At 37.3% G+C, this 22,074-nt stretch overlaps 1 protein-coding gene across 1 annotated transcript; it reads right to left on the bottom strand.

The window, feature by feature from the left end:
• Positions 1–465: 465 nt before the first annotated feature.
• On the bottom strand, positions 466–21,047 carry LOC589555 (armadillo repeat-containing protein 4). The gene is made up of 17 exons (XM_789194.5): positions 20,917–21,047; positions 15,572–15,808; positions 14,432–14,604; positions 13,840–14,044; positions 12,526–12,769; positions 11,528–11,785; positions 10,372–10,502; positions 9,842–10,001; positions 7,767–7,913; positions 7,160–7,369; positions 6,517–6,753; positions 4,981–5,307; positions 4,107–4,291; positions 3,712–3,826; positions 2,545–2,733; positions 1,962–2,183; positions 466–1,435 (listed from the first exon to the last, which is right to left on the bottom strand). Exons 2-17 carry the CDS (start codon positions 15,796–15,798, stop codon positions 1,322–1,324), a joined length of 3,144 nt encoding a protein of 1,047 aa, XP_794287.4. The 5' UTR covers positions 15,799–15,808; positions 20,917–21,047; the 3' UTR covers positions 466–1,321.
• Positions 21,048–22,074: the final 1,027 nt, after the last annotated feature.

Below are 22,074 nucleotides of genomic sequence, written 5' to 3'. Positions count from 1 at the left end.
CATTAAAAAGATTTTATTTACATATTCAAAGACAGAGTACAATTTTTTTGTCTTATTCTCAGAACTTTGCTCTTTCATAATGCAAGAAATATTTTCATCAGAACGGAATCATGCAAATTGATATTATCACAAATAAATGTCAATGAATTTATACTGGACAGTATATATATATGTATATATATATATATATATGTATTTTACAAGAAGTCATAGTATTCAATCAATTCAATGCTAAAGTTTCATCAGAATATACAAGAAAACAGTAAAAAAAAAAAAAAAGATATATATTTATAGATATATTTACATGCACATTACATTTCAACTTAACTTATACACCTGCATACATGCAATAATAGATAAATAAATCTAAAACAATGTTTCGGGTAATATTTACATTACAATACCTTTTTCACCCCCCCCCCCCCCCCCAAAAAAAAAAAAAAAAAAGATTGATACATTATTTTATTTTTTTAAGAGAAATTCAGCAGGCATATTAGCACAGGATTGAAGAAAATATTTAGCATATAGCAAATTATATGTTTGTACATTATAGTTTGGTCATTCATTGATTTTAAAAAAGAAATTTCAACAGGATTTAATCCCCCACATTCAACAATTTTTAGAAGGAAATCAAAAAGAAAATCTTATGAACTCTGAGGCAATAACATTGATAGCAAAACTGAAGGAATGCAGTTGGACGGCACAATAAACTCTGTAGCTTGAAAGAATGCTGTAAACATGAGTGAGGATAAGAATTTTCAGTTGGCTACGATTTAATTTACCCACTGATTCTACAATTACATTGTGCACATCCATTTTCTTACATAAAGAGTGGGAAAAAATTTTTGACAATGTAATATAACATTTTAACAAATTTACAAAGACAATATCTAATGTATATAACAGTGGAATATGTCAATCAAAATTATGTCACAAAAGTCCTTATTAATAACATATATTTTACTAATTTTCCATTTCATCATGCCATGTTATTCTTAACAGTTAAAACCAGTTATTCTACTTTTAACAATTGAATTGTTATTACAATTTTTTAATGTAATTTAGTTTATACATGATGTAACATGTACATTAATCTGACTAGTCATACCAGGTAAACTCCAAGGTATACTTCCAACTTCATAAGGATTTCTTATAGGTTTTTTGCCGGAGCTGATTCAAAATGTTCTTCAGACATTAGTGGTAACTGCCCTTCCATTATTTTAAACCTATTGGTGTTGTTGAAAGTCAGGTCACAAATGTCTTTGAACAGGCAGTGGTATCTGTTCTCCTATTGGTTGATAGCTATTGGTAGGGTAGAAATCTATTTATAGCGGGCCTTCTCATTGGCCAGAGCCAGTCTTCTGATATTTCCAATACAGCCTGCAGCAGCCTCCTGTAAAGCTGGTACATCAGAGCCTACCATGTAGACCAGGAGCTGATCACAAAACAGTGAGAGAAAAAATAAATATTTGAAGAAAAAAATTCCTCTCAAAACTGATGAGGCATGTCCATTCCTTATACCCCAAAGTGTCATGTGCCATTTTGTTTGCTGGTATATAACTGGGATGAATAATCAAAACAATATGTGGAATTAAGTGACTGATTTCTACATTTTATTATTTCTTCTTTTTTTGGGGGGGGGGGGGGGGGGGGCTTATAAGAAATATTCAACATGCCATTTAGTAATTGCCATTTAGCACAAAAGAATAGCAATATTTACTTGCATTTTTGTTAGTTGCCAGATGAGCAAACTCAGAAAAGATGAGGTGCTAACATTCAATTTCCTATGCAAGTCACACAGACTGCAGTTTATGTGGCTTCCGATTAAAAATAAAATAGAGTATGTCCAAATGCACCATAGTATGTTTACTTGATAAAGCATTGGATTCTTTGTAATAAGGTGGCTGCATAATCAAATGTGCAATGAGAGGTATTTGTAAGAGGTTTTATTAGCCACTCACCTTGACAACCCCACTCTCATGCATGGTAATGCAGTTGTTTGGATCTCGAGACAGCTGGTAGAGTGCTTCTGCCGTAGCACAATGGACACTGGCATCAGGTGACTTGAGGTAGTTGACAAGTGGAGCTACTGCCTGGTTCTGACCAAAAGCCACCCTGTTGTTGCCCCACATACAGCATCTAGCAATAGCATCAGCTAGATGTCTTCTCAGTTTATCATCAGTCTGTTGAGTGGTGAGAAGGTTAGACAGTTACAAACCTAATAAAACCTCTTCATTTTATATGGGACAGAATCATTGCAATTGTATTTCTAGCATGATAAGTCAAAACATGGCATGTAGGGTATACATGTTGTAACACAAGAGATATTCATGTTAATACATGTAAAATGTGGCTACAACAATATGTAGTATGCAACAGGAAAAACACTAGGTATTATTATTGTATCTAATGTAAAGCACATTGAAATGTATCATTATCTTGGCATCAAAGAAGATGCTTTCCATTCTCAAATTATATTCTTCATTTGCATAATGAAATATTTTTCTTTTCTAAGAACAGGAAACAAAGCGAGGTACTACTGACCGTTGAGGCTAGCTTGGCCAGCATAGGCACCACTCCATGGTCAGTGATAACAGCAAGGTTTTCCTCGTCCTTGGCGATGTTTGCAATAGCTGCACACACACTGGCCAACACTTCCTTGTCTTCAGATTTGAGGAGGCTGACAATGAGCTCCAAGCCTCCTACAAAAGACCTCACCATTTCACCAGCATCCTTTACATAGAAGAATGACATTGGAAACAATGAATAAGTTTGCAGAATACTTATTGTTCATATTTAATAATAATCAGGATTTATATAGCTCATAATACAAAATACTGTATCTGAGTGATTTACAGCTATCATTACCCCGGGCAACCTGTTCATTCATGCACAATATGCACCATCTATATTTCCAGGGGAGTATTTCTACTATATGTCAATTACTAACACAAAGGATTTCGTCATCCTACCAGGTCCCTATTTCTCTCCTGTGTATTGAGTGGCAAATGTAGATTAATGCCTTGCCAAAGTACACTAGTGGCATGTCAGGATCTAACCTACAACCTTTGCATTTAAAATTAAGTGCTCAAAACCACTTGGACTATGACACCTCTAGTCTACTGCAACGTCCACTATGGGTCATTATGCATCCCCTATGCTTAAAGGAATAAGGAACAATGATATAGCAAGACTATCCACATCAATCAGCGGGTATAGTACAATCTTTGCTGTACTTTGTAGTACAACAGACAAAATACCATGGACTTACCTCTTTCAATTATATGTTCTACAGTGAAATAGACTGAATTATCTTATTACATTAATCTCAGGATTTTGAAAACACCCATTTCCTTTGTTTGATTCTAAAGTGGAAACAGTTGTGTGCCTAGCAGAAGGGTGCCAATGAATGTACATGTATGGTTGCACATTCCAAGTAAACAGTCATCTAAGTCTTGACTATTCTTTGACTTCATCTAAGCAACACATTTCAGTCTGCATATTGTTCCAACTGTAAACAGTGATATTATTACTTTGGCAATCAAAGAAAATGTTTATACATTTTTGATGTAAATATGTATTTCCACTCTTCTGCTAGATACATGACAAGTTTCTGGCCTTGGCTCATGTGAATCTGTCTGGGATCAAGCAAGACAGGGTGTAATGCACAAGATGTGCCCCTGGGTTAAAGAAGGTTTAATCCTAGCTTACCTTGGCATTCTCAATGCACGGACAGATAGCCCAAGCTGCACTGGCTTGAACCTCTGGGTTCTGGTTCTTCAGGAGTGACCATAGCAATCGAACTCCATCCAATCGATCAATGATGCTACAAACAGAGAAATAAAGGATGGACCATCAGTATGAAATTGAATAGTAATAAGAGTATTAATATAATAATAATATGAGAAATACCTACAAGAAAATGATCTCATAACAAGTGCAATATCAAATTCACTTAGTTTGGGGGAGACAGATGTCTGCATATCAGAAAGCTATCCTAGCTCTGGTGAGAGCTAGAAGAGCAATATAACTTTCTCATGATTACATTTTCCAGAGTGAATGCCTCTCTTGCTCTTATGAGATGATACCAGAGAATAAATACTCACCCCATGTTATCAGCTTCAGTGGCACAAGCTCCTACAGCCTTGGTCACATTGACAAGGAGAGCTTGATTGGTACCAGTCAGAAGATTGACCAATGATGGGATACCTCCAGCCTTACGGATCAACTGCCTATTAGAAGGTTCTTGAGCAGCACATTCTCCAAGGGCTCCTACAACGTTCACAAGTACCTGATAGAAGAGAGAGGCTATGGTTACAACGACATGAAGTCAATCCTATCTCATATAATAAACATCACAAGTCAAGTGGTATTGGTCAGTTAGGGAAATCATCATATTGGTTGAAATTTACACTTAAAAATGCTTCAATTTAATGTCAGATCGAGCTACATGTAGAAGGTTGTGGTCAAAATTTGCTAAAGATGTTATTCTGTCAAATGATATAAGATTTGGGCTTGGTTTGTAGTCAAATTTTACGTTATGCTTTGGGTTTGGGTTAGATATATAGTTGAGTCTAAGGTAGAATTCATTTAATGTTTCAAATTTACCACACAGCAATGGTTGCTACAGCATGTATCTATGGGATTGTTCAAAACATATAACTCCTTTTGAGCAAAATGGAAAATCCAGCTAAAAAGTAATGTTTTGACTAAGAATTGTTATGTTTTTTTGTTTTTTTTTCCCATCGTTTCATAACAGAAACAGGTATATGCAGCACATACTTTGTTCCAATCAAATATATATTTTCACCTACCCATAGATTCAAAACAGACATTCTGAATCTTGAAAGGTTACTTTGATCGCATGAAAACTTAATGACACAGAGATTGAAGTCTAAAACTCTCACTAAAATCCAACAAAGTTGAAATTGAAATTAGGTTTATATGATTGTATACATGCAATGTCTGAATAATTTTTACCTCTTCTGGTTGGTCACTGAGTAGAGATACAAGCCTTTCAATGGCCTTCAATTCTTGGAATCTCATCACATTCTCAGAGCTCATGGCACATTTCCAGATGGCACCAGTGGCTGCAGCTAGTAGTTCCTTGTTATCTGAATTGTCCAGCAGAGAGACCATGGGGTCTAGACCTCCATAGGTTCGCACCAGGTCACGGGTCTCTTTCTCTTCTGCACATTTAAAGATTGCACTTGCACAGTGCATTTGGAGTTCCTGGTTCTCGCTGTTAAGATTTTTGACCAGGTCTTCAATCATGCCCTCTGTTCTGATGGCAAGACGGTAGCTATGCTGTGAATGACAAAGAGAGAATGAAAACATAAGAATTGGTCACAGAAATATCAAACAAAACCTATTTGAAGACAAAACAAGCGGTATTTGAATCTGTCTATTTACTGCCAGTGGTCTAACTTCACTAAATTGTCATACCATGAAATTATTGAATTGCAACTTTAATTCTTTGCAAATCTCAAAATAGTTTAATTGCAGATACCTCTTTCATTCACAATTCACAAAGTCTTACTATAAATGTATTCAATTCCTTTATGGTTCTGAGGGAAGCCCTAAATCTATGACTGGAATACATATTCACAAAATAAACTCTACATACGTAAGAAACTAACTCACCCGTTTCCTAAACTACATCCTTGTAAATGTACAAATCCACCCCTCAATGTTCATTTGAGAATACTTCATTAACGTATAAAATCTTCATGTAGCATTATCTTGTACGCATTGTGCATTGATTATCACTTCTACAACCCAGTATAATATAAGTATAATCTCCATTAACTTTTACCAAATGGTAAAGATTATAATAACGTTTTTCAACCCATCTCAAAACAAACAAAAAAGATTGAGAAAACTTTCAAATGCCATATTTATTGTTATCGAGGGGGGGGGGGGGAGGATGCCTTATTGAAGGCCTGTCCATCATCTACATTACACAAGACATAAAGAAAGGGTATTTCTTTATCACATGGCACATAATGGCTCAAGGGTATCAAAAACAGGTAAAATCTGGAAAAAGGGTACCTAATTCACAGGACATAAGAAGATATGCAGAAGTGGAAATTTGATAGCCCTGAGAGAAGAAGGTCCAATAGGATTTTAAAATCATGTGGAAATACATGATAAAAAGAAAGATCAAAGCAGAGGCGAGAGAATGAAAAGCGGAAACACAAATGTGCCAATTTTGATAAGTCTATTTTCTGGGGAATCTGACTTTTTTTATACTTGAATTGCAGGTAATATTTTGGAGCCACTGCTTCTATTTTGTGTACAATGCAACTAAGTCCACTTGTTCCTGTTCAGGACCTAAAAATCTGAGATGTTAGACACTGTATAGGGTAACATAACTACTCTAGAATTGGATCCTCGTTTAGGGTTCTTTATGCGAATTATTTTAGTGCTCAACATGATACCCCTCTCCTCCCCAGGATTGTTACTCAACCATTCCTATCAAATAATCTAGGAACATAATATATATGTCAAACTCACCTCTGAAGCACATTCTTGGAGGGTACCTACTACAGGTATCAGCATGTTTTCATGAGGAGATTTAAGAAGGCGGGCCAGGAGAGGAATACCACCAGCCTTCCTAATGGCCTGTTTATTCTTGGTGCTCTTACTACAGCTCCACAGGGCAAGTGCCCCACAGCGGGCAACATCAATGTCTTTCTCTATCTCAACAGAGACAGGGGCTGAACCAAGAGGTGCACAGTCAAGGAGTGCAACCTTGAAAGTAGAACAATCATTTTATTGTTATTGTGCTGTGGTTTTTCTTGCAAGCACAGGATATTTAATCAGACACAATGGATATCATATTTTTGAATCACATTGCTTTATTTACGCTTGAAGCATGACATATGTAATTCACAATCATGACCATGGAAGATGTCCATGAGGAAATTTTAGTTGAGTTTTTTAGTAAATATATGATTTCAGCGAGTTTTCATATTGTTTATATTGTGCTAGTCCAAACAATCCATTGAATGATCAATTCAGAATTAAACTCCTCTTTGAAACTCTTTTCCACTTGATTTAATGTCATCTGATTAAAAGCTATAGTGCCCTCCTTTCCAATAACATGATCCCATGTCCAATAATACAATTCATTCATGAATAATCAACTTCTACATACCAACTTTCTGATTCCTCCATGTTGTCTGACCGTCCTGCGAGCTCTTCTAAACTTGGCCACATGGGCAATGGTTTCTGCTGCCAAGCACTTCAGATCCTTGTTACAGGATTTGAGGATCTTGACCATGGTCTGAAGGCCACCAAGGTCAGCGATGGCACGACGGATTTGGGTATTCTGGGAGATCTCTTTCAGGATCTTCAGTGAGCCAATCTGCAATGACAGACAGCCAACAAACAAACACCCTTCAAGTTGATGCAAGGAGTAATAAGCATTAAAAACACAAGGCACATCTAACATTATACTTGAAATATGACCATAGGCAAACTAAGGTTGTCTTGACAGGATATTTTGAATAACAATACACCTAGAAAAGTTTGCAGAACATAGACAAAATAACCTTCCCCTCTAGTAGTTGGTAGCATATCAAGTAGGTATCTAAAGATGTGAATCAATTAGATCTCGTTACTAATATGTCTGCGGACCAAGCTCTCACGTTACAATCCAAATACACACTTTACAAATAGAACCCTGGACATTGTATGGACTACTCACACCTAAGGATCTAGCCTGTGGGTCACAATTTAAAAATAGTGGTCCAAGAACTCACCATGCACTTGATCTCTCCTGTCTCTAGGAGATTGATAAGAACCTCTAGACCACCAACATCTCTGATAGCTAGCTGACAGGTCTCCTGGGCAAGGTTGAAATCTCTGGTGGCACACAAGGCAATCACAGTAGCAGTCTGGTTACCTCCCTGTTTAAGGTCATGTTTAACAATAGGATTGTATTAGGATAGGACAAATTGTGTATTCTTGGGTTTTGGAATCCTTAAAAGTACCAAAACAAAATTGATTGCGTCTTGCTGAAAATCACAAGCGATCAAAAGCATTTGCACTACACGCAGATAGATAGGCAGATAGGAACATGGGACTCCATGAACATGCAGTATCAAAAATTTGGTCCATTAAGGCTTGTTCAGATAACTGGCGAGCCTTTAGTTGTAAGCTATTTCTAGCCATATGTACGAGAGACTAGAGCACTTCCAGAGCGATCATTTCTATATGAAAATTCTACTCTGATATTTCCCATAAGGGAATAAAAACAAACAGAAGGCTCACATATTATTTCTGAGCTTAACAGAATTCCAATTTCTTTTCTAATTTGAAAGGGATTAAAGGTGCTGTCATAGGAAGGGTGGATTGGTTATTTCTAACTTAGGTGCTTGCTTGTGGTCATTTGTTATTATCAAAATGAAAGATTGGTGTCATCGCCTTTTGAAGTTTGTATTTGTGTTGGTTGTATTGACATGAACTATTGATTATGAGTATGCATGTTTAATTATGGTGTTGACTGTTGATCGAACACATAGATGCAGGGGCGTCAATCTGTTTGAAAATGTGGGGGGGACACAATGGAGCAAAATATGAAGTGGGGCAGACGCGCTTGCGCGGACAGGGGGTGTCTGACAGGGGAACGTGGCGGGGCCCCTCCAGAAGTTGAAGAGAATTGAATTTTCAAACTCATTTGGCACAATTTGTGGCATACTTTCTAAGAATATCTGACTGAAATTCATTGACTAGATTCCAATGGATTTTGTTCTTCTCCTGAAAGGGTAATATTTTATGTCACTATTAAAAAGGCTCCAAGAAATATAGGACGTATTGGAACAGTGGGGCAATTTAGGGTTGCTACTCCCAAGTCCCCATTCAAACAAATTTAGGTCTTATTCACATAAAAAAATGATTCTTACACTATTTAGCCAGAATCCATTCCAAAATTTTGGTATGAAATCATATCTACATTTCTTGATCATTGAAAAATGAGCGTAACAAAGCATTTTGAACAGATGTTCTCTATTCAATTGGACCAATTTTTAAAATCGTTTTCGACAGTTTTAAGATTCCTGAGAGGATGTATTTTTCATAAGTTTGCCATGCTTGAATTGCTATTTGTATAGTGGATTTTCAAGGCTGCCCATAGGCCCATTAGGGGGCATACACGCCATTTGAACAACATTAGATCTCCTTTTCCTGCAGGTGAATGCTACAAGTTTTGGTTAGAATCCAGCCATTGGTTTTCAAGAAGAAGAAAATGTCCAATCACTGCCCAAGATGAACTTTGGATGTGCCACCCTAGGCCCCCCCCCCCCCCACCCTTGGGGCTTTGTACCCCATTTGAATAACTTTAGATCTCCCTTATCTAAGGATGATTCCTACCAATTTTCGACTAAAATTCAGTCTTGCATTTTTGAGAAGAAGTTGACCATGAACAAAGTTTACGGACCACAGACGACGGACAGAAAAAGATATCAATAGCTCACTTGAGCTTTTGGCTCAGGTGGGCTTAACTGTAGAATCAGATAGTTTCAAAGCAACACTGTATGCTCATGAAAGCACCAAACTGACCAGTATAATGTTTTGATGAATCTTTTAAGAATGAAGGTTTTGCTTGGACATATGCAGGTGCTTTGTTACAAAATTGAAGTACTTTCTAGGCTCCCATCTTCCAAAATTTTGTGATCAATCTGTATCAATTGCAACTGAACTTTAGATTGATATTAGTCATAGCTCTGTACAAAAGAGATACAATATTGAAAGTTTGCAATGGATTTTAGGCTTTGCGATAGATTTAAATCAACAGCGACTCTTTGTAAAAGGGGGCCCAGAACTTAATTGGGCTTACCTTGAGGTATTTGACAAGTTTCTGAATTTGCCAGTACTCTGAAGGAAGATCCGAGTTTTGCTCCTGCCTCCTGTCTGTCGTCTCTTCCTCTTCTTCAGACTCTGAGGAGCTGGATGAGAAGTCATCTTCCATTGCTGGTGTCTTCGATTTCAGCCGATCACTGATCAAACAAACCAGAAAGGATAACTCAGATTCATAATTGTCTGAAAAGGGGACCCAAATTTCTTGCCAGGAAATACTTGATTTTTTTAAGATTTTTTTTTTAGGGGGGAGGGGGAAGCAACGAAGACAACAAATAAAATCTGCAAAACATACACAATTTCTTCTAAATATATATTGCAATCATTCTGATGAAACTAAGGTAAGTCAGGAGCCAATAAGGCAACATGATACTTTATGAGTGAATTTGCATATTTTACCACACAATCAAGTGCCACAATTTTTTCCTGCGCATTTGCTAGTATAATATGTCTTATTTTGAAAATGCATTTGTATCCAAAATTTGATGTTTTAATAACTTGAAACAATACCTTGTCTGTCTAGAAATTTTCTCTGATTTCTCCTTCTTTTCACCATCTTTCTCCTGATTCATGTCATTTTTCCAGTTTAGAGTGGCTTGCATTGACTTCTTGGATGGTTTAGCCTTCTTTCTTGTCTTTCTCTGTAAAAAAAAGTGATGTTAGTTAGAGTAATTTCATTGCGACATAATGAATATTATGCGATAAGTTGACCTCTATGGCCTCTGACCTAGTTACCGGTATTCCAAAATCTAATCAGATCGTCTTCCTAAATGATACATACTATCATAAAGTTTGAAGTTCATATCTCAAGTGGAAAGACAGACATACAAACATATGTACGGACAGCCCGAAAACATAATGCCTCGGTGGGCGGCTACAAATATTTAATAATACTAACATAAATGATCTCATGAATACATGTATGTCACTTTTTCTAATTAGTGGTTTTAAAACTGCTTCAGGTTGAAAGCAGCATCTCTATTCAAACTTATTACATAATCAGTGTTTTTGTTGGCACATATAAAGTAGCCTGGCTGCCCAGACAGCCACATACAACAAACTTTCATGGCTACACAGATATTAGGAAAGTTAGTTAAACATTGCAAAATCAAGAATTCTCATTGCTAACATTCTCTAACAAAATAAAACTAGATGGATCTTCGACTGCGTGCAGTTGAAAATGATGCCTCCCCAAAAGAGCAAATTTATAAACCAAAACAGAAGCAATTTTCAAAATTCAAGTTTGATTGTAATCCACTAACAGGTTCTCAAAATATCGTGATTACAAGCTATTTCTCATATTCATGTATGACCCTTTGATCTTTGACCTCATGACCCCAAAATCTAATCAGTACATTGGCTCTGCAAGATAAAATACATGACCCAAGTTTGGCGGGAATCCGTCAATCGGTGCTTAAAATAATGCGGTAACGAGCTATTTTTTAATACATAATGAGCCTTGTGACCTTTGACCCTTGTGACCCCAAGATCTAATCAGTGCATTGGTTCTGCAAGATACATAGCATGATACAAGTTTGGCAGGAATCCATCAATCGGTTCTTGAGATAACGCAATCACAAGAACGTGACGTCTACATAATGCCTCCAGCTACTTCGTTGCGGAGGCATAAAAATACTTCAGGTTGAAAGAAGAAAAGATCCCTTACCTCTTTCTTTTTCTTTTCCTCTTCCTTCACTTCTTTTTTCTCTTCTCTGGCTGTTCTGTCTCCTGTACCGTCTTCCTCATCAAAGTCTTCTTCATAATTGCTGACTTGTTCAGGGTTAGTATCACCTTGCAGTTGAAATTCCTTGCTGTCAATCACCTGCTTGAATTTGCCACTCTTTGACGAGACCAAGGCAACCAGGCTGCGGAAGATCTCACCAACTCGGTCATAGTTCAGCTCTTCACCTTCTTTTTCACAGCCCTGAAAAAACAAAAAAGTGGACAAAATTATGATCATTTCCATTTCATTCTTTAGGAGAAAGCACACCCAAAGAGATTGCACTGAGCAAAATAATTTTTAAAACCGTTTTTCTACATTTTCAAGATTTGTGAGTGCATGCATTTTTAAGTCTAATTACTACCAAGCCCCCCCCCCCCCTCCCCCCCAATATACCCAATTTAAAGAACTTTTAGATATCCCTTTCCTCCAGTTGATTCCTTAAAACTTTGGTTAGAATCCAGCCATTGGTTTTCAAGAAGCGGAAGGAAATTTTCAAATAAACGATCAACATTGCAACATTTATCTTGGGGTGCTTTGAAACAGCAAACATAAAATAAAGAAAATTGCTTTCCCTTTTGGTACATGTTCCACTAATGTCAATATCAGGTTTTAAAAAGGATGCCAATTTTCCATCCTAGAAATATACGTATAAACAAAAAAAATTATAGCGTATATGAATCTATGAGAATAAATTGGAAGCTACTGGAAAATTTCACAAGGTAAATTACCCTACTTTGATAAATTAGAGATTCTGTTTATATTTATTTGTTTTCTGCATGGTACAAGTAAGGATACTTTCAGACATCATATCTTGAGAGATTATACAAGATTAAGACCGATTTATCCAAGTCCAAATCACTTACAAGTAAATATTGATTGTAATCACACATCCTCCTTGGTATACTGTTGCTAGTCATAAAGAGGCCTATGGCCAAACATACCTTGTTTTGATAAATTCCTGCTGTGTTAGCAGTGACTGATAGCTGATCTCCATCGTGTGGTTTGATGAGCAGGTATCCTATGTCTCCATGGACCTGTCTCCAGGGCGGGGCATGACAACCATTGTCAAACTGGTAGTCAGATGAGAACTGGATAGACCCTAAGGCACAGTGACTGTCCTCCCCACAAAACTTCTGCAGTAGCTCTACCTCATCGTTCACTTGCTGGGGAGTGAGACGAATTTCCCTACAACAAGAATTACACAAGAGAAGCTTGAAAAACATGACATAGTGTATGAATTCATTTATAATCAGTTATTTGAACACTCTAGCCCTATGTTCACCTTCCTATGCCCATCGTTAAATGTACTTCATTACAATTAAAGGCCTATGTAATTTGTGTTTTCACACAATATATTATTAAGCCATATTTCTGAAGAAAAAAAACAACATTACCTTTGCACTAAGAAAAATGACATTTTTATTCAACTAATAGCACATGTTGTTATCATAGCTCTATTAATTGAATCATGCAAGTACAGTTGTATATATCTATGGATACTCTCTGTACAGTGGCATTACAAGGGGTAACAGTAACAGCACTGACCAAACTTAGTATATTGGGGGTAATGGCACTGATATGGAATAAAACATCAGGTCGATAGGCCTAAATAGTTCAAAACCATTACTTTAGGTCTACCAAAAAACAACTCTAATGTGCGAAGCCACGATATGTGGCTGCTTGTCTTTGATCAGTCAGCACAATGTCTACAGAAGTGCATTTACTTGCATGTGTACAGCCATGTTTCAAGGTTGAATGCTTGTTAGAACACCTTAGCACCAATTCACAGAGGTGGCTGAAATACATGATGGTCTAAACCGCCACCTTATTAAAGGTGGCTTTGATCCTTAAAAGGGTCAACAGCAATATTTGTTTTATTTGTTAAGAGGGCAAAACAAAAATTGGGCCCTGTTACACTGAAAGTTATTATCAATAACAATTTACAATAACTGGTATAAATTAATGCCTGTTATGATATGCAGCAATCTCAGTAGCTTACAATTATAAGCTACTGAGATTGCTACATTTTATTGGCTAAGGGCAAGTTTGTCATAGCATTCTAGCATTTGTTATTGAAAACATGTTAAATGAAACATAATATTCTTGTATTTGGACCATGTTTTTCTTATTTTTCATTTATACACCAGTCAACCGCCCATACTAAAGAAATTGTTTTGAATTTTAACCATCTTTGTGATTTCAGGCCTAGAAACCTCAAATACTCCCAGATATAAAACGTATAGAACCCAATTTACCCTGATACTTCTGAGAGATACTGGTTCATAAGTTGCATGTCAAAGTCTTTGATAAGTAGAAGGAGCTTGACTTTCAACTTCTTCTCTTGAGCCTCTTCTGAGTCATCTTTCTGCGTTTCTTCCAGGAGCCTGATTGCTGAGTTGTCCTCTCCTTCTACAGTAGCAAAGCCTTCCCCTAGGATCTTAGCTAGTGGATCCCTGTTGCCTGGTGCAAAAAGACAACTAAATCTTTAAAGAAAAGCTCTAAATACTACATCTTATTAAACTTTCTGTACAATGCAGTAGTAAATTTAGGGAAGGTCAAAATGAATTAAGAGAAAAGAAATAAGATCAAATGTATCAAAAGTATGTAAGTCAAGTAAATACAAACTGCACAACACTATCCATGTGAATTTATCATTTCAACTATTAAATCACAGTTGTAGTCTTTGAATTGTCAAATTTTAATCAACCCTCCCCCCCCCCCCTCAAACAAAAAAAAAACACAAAAATCCTGGATGAAACAAATAAATTATTTTGTCCATGTATGCGCATGTTTATAATGTATACTAAATTCTGCATCCAAAATTAGTACCGGTAGCTTGATACTTACTTTCCAAGATAGCTCTTGTTTCTGTCATTTTCTTGTCTCCGGCAACCCTGAGAACTGCAGCTAGCTGCTCCATGGACCTGACGCTAAGCTTCGAGTGGAGCTCACCGAGCTTCTGAAGTTGCAGAAGTGGCTGCTCATCTTTGTCAGTTGCAATGGAACGCAAACCATCATCACTGCCACAAAGATAACCAAAATACACTGAATAATGTTTCATACAGACACCCACAGTAAAAATGGATATATACATATACCAGTATCTTTCAGACTAAAAAATATGCAAGCCAAGAGTGGTATTCTGAAATTATTAATGTTTTATGTAAGTGTGAGGAATGTTAATTGACATACCAAGTCTTATCTAAAAATTCTTTATTATGTCGCAAGGGACCAGCACAACACAAAACTTAATTGTTCTTTCTTACTTAATTGCCTTAGTATTCATTTGTTATTACAATTAATATTGTTTTACTAACATAATAGACAACATCATTATCATAATATCTCTCCTACTTTCTAGGATGCCAGCACAGAAAATCCCATGAAGTAATCAAAATCAATCCTATTTCAGAGTGTTACTACATGCTTAAGATGAGAATTTACACCTTCTACATTAGAGGTGGTGTTTTCTCGTGGACAGATTTCAGGGTTCAAACCCCTGCCAGAGCACAGGTGTCCTTTGGCAAGACATTAATCTACATCTTTTACACTTGACCCAGGTAAGGTACATGTAAATGGGTACCTGGCAGTAATTAATTCCTTGTAATGCAATAGCAAAATAATGGCAACCATAAAGCCAGGATAATAATTGTGGAGCGCCAGGAGAGTCAAGTTTGACAGACATAAGCACTATACAAGAACCCATCATGTGGTACTTATTCTTCTTATTATTATTATTATCATTATCTTTCAGATACCCAGTAACACAACATGTAATGAATACAAAACACTGAACATGAATTTCTGCATTCACTGTAAACTGACTTTAACTAATTCATTGCAATGGATGGCAAATTCTCAATTTGATACTAAAACACAGAGTAAAAGTTGGAAATTTAAAAAGGACATTGTTGATAAGCGTTAGCAAATATCATAGCATGATAGGGATTCAAAGTAAAGATCGCAAATTCAATCGGTTTAAGTTACCTGTGTTCATAGTCTCCTGAGAAGGATGATGCTTCAATATTGGTTTTCCATTGTATAGGGTTTCTAAAGACTAGTCCAGCTTCGTTTGGATGCTTTGAGGAGAAAGGCTCTACAAACTTGATGATGTTGTTGAGAAGACTCTCGTTGACTGGCGTAAATTCCAGCTTGCCTTCCCCGCCCTCACTGGCAGACGTCCATTTAGCTGCTCTTGTTAGGGTCTGACCCATTCTGAATCAACTGTTTCCAGAATATAAAACACCACAAGAAAAACATAAGTAAGCTACATGTAAAGTTCAAAGTTCAATTTATTTCTCCACAAATACAAAACATAGGGAGCTACATAGAATAAAATACATGTACATGTACATACAATACAATAATAGAACATGTACAATATATATAGAACGACTCAAGTTGGAGCAATGTATGTTTTAAAAAGAAACAAATCAGCAAATGTGGAAGGGGTAGTCAAAAATCGAAAATGATTTGTCGAGGATCCACACTCACTTCTTGGAAAGAGGTCTGTGTACATAGGGTCCCTGTTATTTTTTATTTTTTTTTATCATTTTTTTAGGAATCCAGAGTAAAGTTTTGGTCTCACATGCAGAGACAATTCAAACTGTGCCATGATATGTCTTGTCCTGTAGGTCATACATACATGCATCCGCCTGGGTCTTAAATGTGCTTATCAGAAGGGGTGTTAGCAAGAAATTTGTTATACATTAAACCAATAGGGGTGCCCCTATTAGTACCATTCTACTACATTCTACATTGATTTGTAACCATTTTTAGATACCAAATATTTTCTAACAGTAAATGATATCTAACATGGCAGATGTGACATTACAATAAGCCATTTCACTGTTGCAGTCTGAGCATGAGCAGATAAAGGTAATTGCAGAACAAATTGTGAAATACACGGAGACAAAATACTGGATACGTGCTCATGAAAGTTATGTAATCATTACCGGTATCCATTCATGCACAAGCAGTGCACTCCATTGATACACAGGTGGAGGTATTCTTTGAAAAGGTGAAATAAAATGAGCTGTATTTCAAGTATTTTTCAGATTTATGGTCAGATTTTTTGAGTATCGCAAGCTCAAAAGTATCTCATCGCATGTATCATACAATAATAAAAAATAATAATAGGCATTTCTATAGCGTCCTCTATCTAGATAATTCTGTTCCGAGGCGCATTTATCATATAGCGCTCCAGCATTTCAAGGAATTAATTCCTGCCAGGTATCCATTTACATCACCCGAGTTGAGTGTGGCAAATGTAGATCACTGCCCTGCCAAAGGACATTAGTGGGGCGGCGGGACTCGAACTGCGGACCTTGCGATCGACAGTCTGGCGACGTATCCACTCGACCACGACACCTCTAGACATATTACTGCAGTTGGATACTGTTTTTCTTTTTTAAATGTCAGCCATACACAAGTTCTTGCTCTTTTCTTTATTTGTCTCTCCACTTTCCCCCTTTTAAAATTGTATTCTTACGAAACCCATAGATTCATAATTGAAATTCACAAACACAGATAGAGTAAAGGATGGTTTTTTTTGGCCACTTAAGACAAAATCCTAATTTTTGGACTCTTTACTTCCTATTTATTATCATTTCTTGTTCAAATCATGAAGCAAATATTATTATTATTTAAACAATAAAAAGAATCCCAGAAAAAAATCACGAATTGCCATGACAATATTCATTTCAATTTTCACTGTTTCGGAGTCAGTTATCGGCATAGTGAACCAGTTTTCGGTCACATGTAAAAAGTTGATAGGAAGCGCGCGCGCGCCGTGCGTTTCCGCGCTGATCTATATCGCACTAGCGGGCGAAGCAGGTATCCCACGCCAGAGTTCCCTGGAGCTGGCCATGCCGAAAACTAGTACTGCGTCGATCGGAAATTGGAATCTGAATTAGACAGAGATATCGTGTGTGCGTTGCGGTGTCCGGCTGCATTGATTTAATACATGCGACTCACACAAAATCGAGCTCTACATGTCAATCTGAAAAATACTTAAAATAAAGCTCATTTTATGGTACCCATATTTCTTAAAGACACACGTAAGATACTCAATTTTTCAGATTAGGGTAGCAGGACCGCCGATTACATCGCCTAAATGTGATATGTTAGGATATATTTTCCAGTGCAAATGTGGCTCTTCAGTGACTCTGGTATGGTATGGTATGTGTGGGATATGTGATATGCTATTACGCGATGTATTTTAAAGGGATTTTACCATGCATCTAATGGACCGGCCGAAAACTGGTGATGGTTGATTACCCCCTCCTTTACTCTAGATTCTAGACCCTATGATGGGCGCAGGTTCCATTTTTTGCGTAAGAAATTGGAATTTTATCATTACTTTCCGGAGGCAATCCCTATAATAAACTGATCTTCATATAAAAAAACACAATTTGTTATGATAAAAAGCGTTAAAAAGCTAGCTTATTCACATTTTTAATTTATGTCGCATTTTGACCTTTGGAGTTTGGAGTTGTCGACAGTGCTCAAACTATTTCGTAGTCTCAGTTCCCGCACAGGCATTGCGTATCGTTCTCCTGATATAAGCGCTTTTAGTGCTAGTAGTAGACTCTACGCGGACTTTGGTCACTCGCGAAGTGTGGTCACACCACCATACACCGTGGAACTGCGATTACGATGAGCGTCTCAAATCGTTCATTCTCTGCCATCAAAATTGAGCATAAACCAGGGCTTGTAAGAAATGGATGCCGCATCTAAGAGGGCCCTTTGAAGCAGTCCGATGCACCGAGAGTCTTTTTTCCCCCTATCATAATCCCCTTAATCCCCTACCCGCACCGCACAGCTCGTAAATCTCACTCCCGAAACTGAGTGACATAGGGCTCGCGAAATGCATTGTTGGAAATACACATAGGCTGCTATCGACAAAAATGGCGGCGTATACAGTAGGGAAGAGTATTTGGTAGGCGACGATTTAGACTTTCTGACTGCTTTTGAGGAAGATTTGATTCTTGAGCCTGGTGTATGGGAAGTTGGAGACCAATACAAGTTATGCACGTGTGAAATTCCATCAACGGAAAATATTATTCGTTGCAGCGAACCAGAATGTACGGTTAAATGGTTTCATCGTGAATGCGTAGGCCACTCCAAATGTAAATAGGCAGCATTTGAATACATGAATAGTCAATACACTCACAACATACAAATGCACATAATCATTCCGATGCGGTTGATCGGCAAGTTTGACAGTAGACTCACAATTTTAATTTCAAATTATTCTTTCTAACATCGGAAAGTTGAACAAATTGTATTTTAATGCTCTTTAGTTGTCATCAATCGTCACTAAAGTACTGCCTTTGAATGAAATCAGTTGAGTTTTGTACAGTGGTGTTTGAAATGTTGAGAATCAATAGCACAACTTTTAATACACGGCCAGGGTAGTATACGTAATGCAGCTATGTGTGTTTCCACCAACAACATCCAGCATGTACAGCCCAGCGAGTACGGCGGCTTTCGCGTCGCCGGCCCGTACTCGGGGTGAAAAGTGGTGATGATTTGACAACTTCTAACCCTCATTAAGCCAAATGCGCAAATATATAACACAATTTCATTTAGTTATTTTAAGAGATAAACTTATGGACTACCTTCCTAGCTATGTAAAATTTCGGAAACTTTCGGAAAATGAAAATAATTAGAAGAGAACGTGATGATGATGAGAAACTTGCATTCACTCTAACTCACGATTTCCTTGGTCGATTTCGCTGGTTCAGATGACTACGTCTTCAGTAGAGTTATCCGAGCACAGCGAAAGCATTTTAAACCAATGAAGGCTGCATTGTGCCATACGTTGTCAATTCTGTGATTTTATATGTTATAGCTATAGGTCTAGAGTAAAGTACCCGGTAATCGGTCAGCTCCGGTTTTCGGCCAATTGGTTGGATACATGGTAAAATCACTTTAAAATACATCGCATAATAGCATAACACATATCCCACACATACCATACCATGCCAGTGTCACTGAAGAACCACATTTGCAATGAAAAATATATCCTAAAATATCACATTTTAGCGATGTAATCGGCGGTCCCGCTACCCAAATCTGAAAAATCGAGTTTCTTACGCGTGTATGTAAGAAATATGGGTACCATAAAATGAGCTTTATTTCAAGTATTTTTCAGATATAGAGCCCGATTTTGTGCTGGTCGCAAGCTCAAAAGTATCTCATCGCATGTATTAAATCAATGCAGCCGCACACCGCGACGCACACACGATATGTCTGTCTAATTCAGATTCCAACTTCCGATCACCGCTGTGCCTGTATTCGGCCAGGCGAGCACCCGGGAGCTCCGGCGTGGGATACCTGCTCCGCCCGCTTGTGCTATACATCAGCGCAGAAACGCACGGCGCGCGCGAGCGCTTCCTATTGACTTTGTACATGCGGCCGTAAACTGAAACGCTCGGCCGATAACCGGCTCCAAAACAGTGAAAATTGAAATGAATATTGTCATGGCAATTCGTGATTTTTTTGGGGGATTCTTTTTTTGTTTAAATAATAATAATATTTGCTTCATGATTTGAACAAGAAATGATAATAAATAGGAAGTAAAGAGTCCAATAAATAGGATTTTGTCTTAAGTGGCCGAAAACCGGGTACTTTACTCTATACATCGTCAATGAATATGACGTCATTTTCTCGGTGACTCGCATGGCTTCCAAGCCTTTTTTTTACGACCAAGTGTTGGGAGAGCTTAGGGAAGCAGACCGCGTTGCGTAACACTTTGTAACATTTGGATCGCCAGAGGGCATCTGTGGTCTGATAAGGGCGGCTGTTGATGGATGTGATGGCTGAAGAGGGTTACATTACTTGTTGTTAAGCCAAGTTAATCTTCAATATCTTTCCCTCGGGAAATTCTTTCGAGACGGTACATCCATTTAAACTCACATAGACCTAGACCTAGGTCTTGATCTATCCCTGCATAAACGTACCCCTAGACTATTCATTTGAATCTCAATTTGGTAATAAAAACATTGACCAGTTATGCATGATTGCGCAATGCACATGGCCTACATAAGGATGTGTGCAAGGAAGGATTTCAGTACACAAAACCGAGTGCGCCATGCCGCGATCAGACACCCTACTCCCTAGGTCTAGAGCTATAGTTTTGGGCCGGGTATAGCCCCATAGGCCTCGGCCTTAGAAACCCTCACACAGCTCGAAGGCGAAGCTAGAAGTAGAAAGAATAGATCTATGCGACAGCGATTGATCATGACTTTATGATACATTATTCTCAAATCTATATTAAATTTATCTGATAAAAACATAGTCTAAACAAGGATATATTATATTCTTACCAATATATGTATCTGGCAACCTTTTTTATGCTCACTTTTCCGTGCTTGGGCCGAGTTTTCAACAATCCGCTTTCAGTTCGTTTTCTGCTGGGTGCTTATGAGTCTCGTTGCTAAGCGCAGGCCGGACGCGCGCATGCGTGACATCATCGAATTGGCATTTTTTTATCTGCTGCCATCTGCGATAATATATTGTTGGGAGTTTGTAGGAGCCTCGCCGAAGCGTACATGTGAAGTTGTGTAGGTATATAGGCCTACCATTTATACAGGTACTCTAGGTATTTATAAAAGCAAACTATAATGCATATCAATATTTCAGATATTAGATATTTTCATCGAGGCTTTGAATGAATAATGAGATGCAGAGTGTTTAATACTTGTTGGCAAATCATATACGGACCATGGAGGTCGGATGAGTGGCGCGTATAATATATGATTAACATTGTATATTACTATACTATCCACAAATATTTCGAAATGCTAATGTATTTATCGAAAAAAATTACATAAAGATTGCAGTTTGAAAAATGTGAATATCAGCAATTTTTTATTGGCTCTAGTTCATAGAATACTACATTAGTATGGGCTATTTATTCGACCTGCAAATGAGACATAGTACATCAACCTAATTGTCATCTTATCACTATTAAACAATAAAATACTGTTGGTCATGAAGGTGGAATAACTATTTTTACCCAAATTTATGGAATGATTTATTCCTAATAGATCTGAATAATAATATACATTCTCAGATTTTATAGAATAATAATTTGCGAGTGTTTGTTTTGGTAATACAGAAATTGGCCGATAGTTTGCAATTTGAGATGGACCCGCATCTTTTTCATATATAGTAATTATTTTGATGGTGGGTCGGGGAACTTTACCTTGGGAGATAAATTAATTAAAGATATGTCACAATGGGGAAGTTGTGAGTGAATTAATTGTTTTAATAAAGATAAACTTTAAGTTATCATAATCCCTAGATTTACTGGATTTTCTAAAATCTCATGAATATTTGTTGGGATTACAAAATTAGGATTACTCTACAGCATCATTAAATTTTTTGGAGATGCCCCCCCCCCCCTGGCGCTCAAGGGGGGGGTGCGATTTTTCAAATTTTAGAGGGCCAAAAAAAATTAGTGCTCACTTTGTAAGTCTGTT

This window comes from Strongylocentrotus purpuratus, unplaced genomic scaffold (genome assembly GCF_000002235.5).
Source record: "Strongylocentrotus purpuratus isolate Spur 01 unplaced genomic scaffold, Spur_5.0 spur5_scaffold_7, whole genome shotgun sequence".
In the NCBI taxonomy this organism is placed as follows: domain Eukaryota; kingdom Metazoa; phylum Echinodermata; class Echinoidea; order Camarodonta; family Strongylocentrotidae; genus Strongylocentrotus; species Strongylocentrotus purpuratus.
This window is presented reverse-complemented; position numbering and strand designations above follow the sequence as displayed.